The sequence below is a fragment of the Glycine max genome, chromosome 9 (genome assembly GCF_000004515.6).
Source record: "Glycine max cultivar Williams 82 chromosome 9, Glycine_max_v4.0, whole genome shotgun sequence".
NCBI lineage: Eukaryota > Viridiplantae > Streptophyta > Magnoliopsida > Fabales > Fabaceae > Glycine > Glycine max.
Window position 1 is genome coordinate 28,843,474 of NC_038245.2, and position 6,409 is coordinate 28,849,882.

The window sequence follows — 6,409 nt, forward strand, 5'->3', positions numbered from 1 at the left end:
TTAGCATGGCCAGTCATATAATTCATAGCAGGGACAGTGGAGGAATCACCCTGGAAACCAGTTCAACAAAGACCAGGGTGGTCCATCTAACAGGCCACAACAACAAGGGCCTAGTCTCTATGATCGAACAACAAAGCTGGAAGAGACTCTTGCTCAGTTCATGCAAGTATCTATGTCAAATCATAAGAGCACATGGCCATAAAGAATCTGGAAGTCCAGGTGGGACAGTTGGCAAAACAATTGGCAGACCGTCTGTCTAGCAGCTTTGGAGCTAATACTGAGAAAAATCCAAAGGAGGAATGTAAAATTGTCATGACTAGAAGCAAATTGGTGACCATGAATGAGAGTGAGAATGGAATAGGTGCAGAGAAATAATAGCTAGTGTTTGACCCAACACTTGACCCTGTGGTAGAGTCTTTGAGTGAATTTGAAGAAGAGTTGGAGGTAGAAGATGAGAAGAAGAAGGAGACAACAATAAAATTGAGTGAACAAGAAATAAATGAGGAGAAAAATAAAAAAAAAAAAAGAAGAAGAAGAAGAAGAAGAAAAAGAGGAAGAAAAAGAAAAAAAATGAGAAAATAGAAAAAGAAAAAGAGAGAAAAGAGGAGAAGAGAAAAAGCAAGAGTAAGTGTGCGAAAGAGAAGAAGAGAGAAGAATCTCCAGCTGAAGGGAAAGAAGTACCATATCCTTTGGTACCTTATAGAAAAAATAAAGAGAGACATCTAGCAAGATTTCTGGATATTTTCAAGAAGCTAGAGATTACAATGCCCTTTGGAGAAGCTTTACAACAGATGCCACTCTATGCTAAATTCCTGAAAGACATGCTAACTAAGAAGAACAAGTATATCCACAGTGACACCATAGTCGTGGAGGGAAACTGCAACGCTGTTATTCAACGTATCCTTCCACCGAAGCATAAGGATCCATGCAGTGTCACTATACCTTGTTCTATAGGAGAAGTTTCAGTAGGCAAGGTTGTAGAAGCAAGCTTCATGATGATGAATCAAGTTGATTCAAGTAGTTTTGATAATGACAAAGATGATGAAAAAAAGCCCAAAGAATGATAAGGTTCAAGAGAAGATGAATTCAAGATTCAAGAGAAGAAATCAAGAAGACTTCACAAGGGAAGTATTGAAAAGATTTTTCAAAAAAACAACATAGCACAGTTTTGTTTTTCAAAAGAGTTTTTCTCAAAATTTTCCAAGTTACCAGAGTTTTTACTCTCTGGTAATCGATTACCAGTGGCAAAGTTTGATTTCAAAAGTTTTCAACTGAATTTGCAACGTTCCAATTGATTTCAAAATGGTGTAATCGATTACAAGATATTGGTAATCGATTACCAGTGCATCTAAACGTTGGAATTCAAATTCAATTGTGAAGAGTCACATCCTTCATAAAAAGCTTTGTGTAATCGATTACAAGGATTTGGTAATCGATTACCAGTGGCAAGTTTTGAACAAAAATCAAAAGATGCAACTCTTCCAATGGTTTTCAGGTTTGTCTAAAGGTTATAACTCTTCCAATGGTTTTCTTGACCAGACTTGAAGAGTCTATAAAAGCAAGACCTTGATTTGCATTTGAACAACACTTACAACCTTTACAAACAACTTTTCCACATATTCTTTTACAACCTTTGAATCTCTTTGAACTTCTTCTTCTTCTTCTTCTTCTTACTTTGCAAAAGCTTTATAAAGTTTTCTGGTTTTCCAAACCTTGAAAACAGAAGTGTGCTATATCTTTTATTCTCTTCTCCCTTTGCCAAAAAGAATTCGCCAAGGACTAACCGCCTAAATTCTTTTTGTGTCTCTCTTCTCCCTTTTTTCCAAAAGAACAAAGGACTAACCGCCTGAATTCTTTTGTGCCTCCCTTCTCCCTTGTCAAAGAATTCAAAACGACACAGTCTAAGAATTCTTTTGATTCTTCCCTTTCCCTTATACAAAAGATTTCAAAGGACTAACCGCCTGAGATATCTTTTGTATCCCCTTTACAAAGTTTCGAAGGACTAACCGCTTGAGAACTTTGTCTTAACACATTGGAGGGTACATCCTTTGTGGTACAAGTAGAGGGTACATCTACTTGGGATGTTGTGACTAAGAACAAGAGAGGGTACATCTCTTGTGGATCAGTTCAAGTGGAGGGTACATCCACTTGGTTGTTCAAAGAGAACAAGGGAGGATACATCCCTTTTGGATCTTTGCTTGTAAAGGATTTTACAAGGTTGAAAAGAAATCTCAAGGACCGCATGTCGCTTGGGGATTGGATGTAGGCACGGGTTGTTGCCGAACCAGTATAAATTCTTGTGTTTGTTTTCTTCTTCCCTACACTCTTTAATTTCCGCTGTGCACTTTAATTATCGCTTTTACTTTTGGTTAAGTTTCTATTTCTATTCTTTACTTTCTTAACATTATAGTAAAAGCCTAATTGAATCTAGTAACATTAAGAAGGATAGATTTTTAATAAGTAAAGGTTCATTAATAATTAATTCAACCCCCCCTCTTCTTAATTATTCCGAGGCCACTTGATCCAACAAAGGCTCTTATTGATTTAAGACCTTATAGTTAGTTGATCGCTCCATCACCAGACCCTATGGAGTGATCGAAGACGTGCTGGTCTGGGTCAAGCATCTCATCTTTCCTGCTGATTTTGTTGTAATGGACATTGAGGAAGATGCGGATATTCCTGTCATTTTGGGACGTCCATTTATGTCCACTGCAAGCTGTGTGGTGGACATGGGGAAGAAAATGTAGGAAATGAGCCTTGAAAACCAACAAATCAGCTTTGATCTATTTAATGAAGGAAGAGAATTGCTGGACCAGGATGTATGCTTACAGGTGAAGGAATTGGATAAGAAGGTTCTGAAGGAGAGAACCAAGATTGATCTGGGATAACAGAACGATGCGTCAAGCTAATGACATCAAACGAGTGCTTGTTGGGAGGCAACCCAGTCATTTTTAATTTTGTTTTGCTTGCATTTAGTGTAGTTGTTGTTTGTGATTGTGTGTTTTCAGCTTGTTTAATATTGAAAAAGAGGGTTTATAAGCTTTGGTGAAGAGGTGAACAGAAAAAGAACTTAGAAAATTTTTCAGTAGTTCACTCGCTAAGCGCAACACTTGCGCTAAGCACTAAGTCTTCACGCGCTAAGCGAGCGCTTGCTCGCGCTAAGCACTTGGACCCCTGACTAGTGGCTGGATGGTAGCGCTAAGCTTGCTTCGCTGCGCTAAGCCCAATTATCTCAATGGAATCTGAATTTCTCCCATTGGGCTTAGAAAGGTGATGCGTTAAGCACCAATCCTTCTCTGCTTTGAAAATCTGTGGAAAGCGCTAAGCGCGCGTTGTTGCGCTAAGCACAAATACCTCTCTGGATTTTAATTTCTCGCATTGGGCTTAGCGAAGTGATACGCTAAACGCAATTCCCTCTCTGTTTTGATATTCTTTGGAATAACACTAAACGCTATCAATGCACTAAGCTCAAGCCATCACTGCATTGAGGAGCATGTTTATGCGCTAAGCCCCACCTTTGGCGACTAAGCGCAAATTGCAGGGCCAATTTGAGCTACAGGAAACGCTAAGCGCATGTCCTCACGCTAAGCTTAAAAACCTCTCTGGAATTTGAAATTTGTGAATTGGGCTTAGCGCGAGAGGTGACGCTAAGCGCTTAGGCCTCAAAACCCAAATGTCATATTGTCTCGCTAAGCGCGGCTATGCGCTAAGCGAGCAATACAAGTTGTGCTTAAAAGTAACTACTTGGCAGTTTTGCATTTTCACCAAAGCTTTTGCATTTCCTTGTGCCCTACATCTTTTGCGTTCTTCTGCATTGTGCTATTCAAGTCTTTTGCATTTTCTACTCGTCCATTTCCTTTTGAAAATCGAAATCCACGTAAGTTTTGCTTTATTTCCATTTTTCATTTCAAGTTAAAACCATAGGATAGAAGATTTAATTTTTAGGATTGTACTGTTGTTAGGTAGTGCTAGTAGGTTTAGGGTTCCATTATAGAACAATGTAGTTATTTAGGTTATGATTTTATGGCCCATTAGGGGCCTTTGCTGAAAAAAAGGGTGAAAACCCCTGGGTTTTTTTTTCTGGAAATCGCGATGAACACACTAAGCACCATGCTGCACTAAGCGAGTTCATCGCTTCTGATGAAGATTTCTAATTTCCAGATGAACACCCTAAGCGCGGCCTTGTCGTGCTAAGCATGTTCATCTTCTCTGTTGAGTATCAATGTTGAACTCGCTAAGCATGCCTGTGCGCTAAGCGAGGGAGGTGTATCAGATACTTAGAAATTTTTCAAAATTTTGTTCAGCGCTAAGCCTGGCTGCTAGACTAAGCACAATTTCATCTTTGTTTTTCATATTTATGGAACAAGGCTTAGCGAGCCTGCTCGGTAAGCCTGTGCTATGTTTTTTATGAGGTTGAGCTAAGGGCGCCTTGCCGCGCTAAGCTCAAATCTCCCTCTTTTTGGAAAATTGTGGATTTAGGCTAAGCGCGCCTGTTGTGCTAAGCCTATTCTGCAGAAGAAAAAAAATTCTGAGTTCTCACGCTAAGCGCGTGGTTGTCGCGCTTATCCCACAAACAAATTTTCATAAGGTGTGCTAAGCTTAGCCTTCTGCGCTAAGCGCCCAGTCTTGTTTTCAGTTTTATTTTTCTGTTTTTCAATTGTGAATAACTCCTATTTAATCCTATTTTATTGTCTATTTCTTTTGAACAGTTTATCTTTATTGTGTTTTTAGTTTAGTTTATGTTTCTATTTCAGCTTTTAAATTTCAGTCAATTTTAAACTTCAGTATGTTTGTAGTTGTTTGTAGCTTGTGAAAAGCATGATTGAACAGTGAATTGAATGTTATTCAGTGGTTTGACTCTTGATGTGAAATTCGGTGTTTTTGATTGAATTGAATGAAGCAATTGTATGAATTAAGTGAAGTGGAATGCATAGATATTTTGTCTTGAAAAAACATGCAGTCATTAGAAGAGAAAGAACATGAAATTAGAATTATGACTGAAAATGTTAGTCAGTTTGTCAGATTGAGTGTGAAGGAATGCGTTAACCGTAACCCGGTGAAAGTGTGATCTTAATTGTGAGAGAAACGACTAACATTGGGTAATGATTTTTGCATGAATCTCTGAACTATGGAATGAATGCATGAATCTGAGGATGATGAAGGCCATGTTTTGATTGTAAATAGCCACTTAGCCAAAAAGCTTACCATGTGTATGAATGAATTATCCTTTGCACCCAGTTTGAGCTGAAAATATGTTTGATTGATTGAACCTTGAGTCTGCACAATTTATCTCCTACTACCTTGTCTTAGGTTGTAGGAGAGCATCATTCATAGAAAGAATCTTGGTTCAAGGCAAATTCCAAATTTGTTCCAAATTTGGGGGAGTTATGTTTCAAGTCAAATTTGTCCCAAATTTGGGGGAGTTATGTTTCAAGTCAAATTTGTCCCAAAGTTGGGGGAGTTACTGGGTGAAAGTGTGAAATGGTAAGAAAAGAGCAGCACACACAGTTAAAAAAAACTGTAATTATAAAATAAAAGTGTGTGTGTGTTGCCATTTAATAAAAAGAAAGCTGAGTGTAAAAAGGGGGCAAGTAATAGGGTTGGGAATAAAAAAGAAAAAGGTTGATCTATGGATGAATGCTCTCCTAGAATCTAAGCTTTTGCATCCTAGAAAAACCATGAATTATTTGCAGCCCAGCCTCATTACATGCCTAAGAAAAGTCCTTCTGATTCAATTTGTGTGTTTATAACTGTATGGCATGAGATGAATTGCAAAGGTTGAGATCCGTGTTAGTTGTTGATGATTAAATAAGCCTAAACACTTGTGTGTGAGTGAAACAGTGACCCTGAGGCTTTGGGTAATGATCATTCCTTGATATCTACCATGCTGATGCAATCCTACCCCGTAAAGGCATTGGCTAGAAGACTCCAAGTAGATTGGGCTAGAGATCCAAGGAAAGGCCCTAGGGTTCTCATGAACCTTAGGGTAGATTTCAAGCCCATGGGCTAAGTATGAGCCCGCTTATCTTTGTAAATATTAGAATAGGTTTTTCCTTCGTCTGGGCCTTGTATTTTGGTCATTCTAGTAGTATAGGGTTTTAGCCTTGTATTTCGGGGAATTTTGAGTTGTCTTTGTAATAAGGACATTTTTTGTTATTTTCATGTTTTTTGTCATGGGGGTGAGCTTAGCTATTATAGGGGGTGTGTAGCTAAGCTCTAGCTTCTCATCTCAAGGAGGTGAGCTTAGCTATTAGAGAGGTATGTGTAGCTAAGCTCTAGCTTCTTTAGGAATCTTCTTAAGGAAGCTTCTCAAGGAGGTGAGCTTAGTTATGAGAGGGGTGTGTGTAGCTAAGCTCTAGCTTCTCAAGGAAGTTTTCTCAAAGAAGCTTCTCAAGGAAGTTTTCTCAAG

The 6,409-nt window shown here is 38.6% G+C and overlaps 1 protein-coding gene across 1 annotated transcript; it reads left to right on the forward strand.

Moving 5' to 3' along the window:
• The first annotated feature begins 764 nt into the window (after positions 1 to 764).
• Positions 765 to 2,747, forward strand: LOC102669471 (uncharacterized). Its single transcript, XM_006588099.1, has 2 exons — positions 765 to 974; positions 2,559 to 2,747. Exons 1-2 carry the CDS (start codon positions 765 to 767, stop codon positions 2,745 to 2,747), a joined length of 399 nt encoding a protein of 132 aa, XP_006588162.1.
• The last annotated feature ends 3,662 nt before the right edge of the window (positions 2,748 to 6,409 follow it).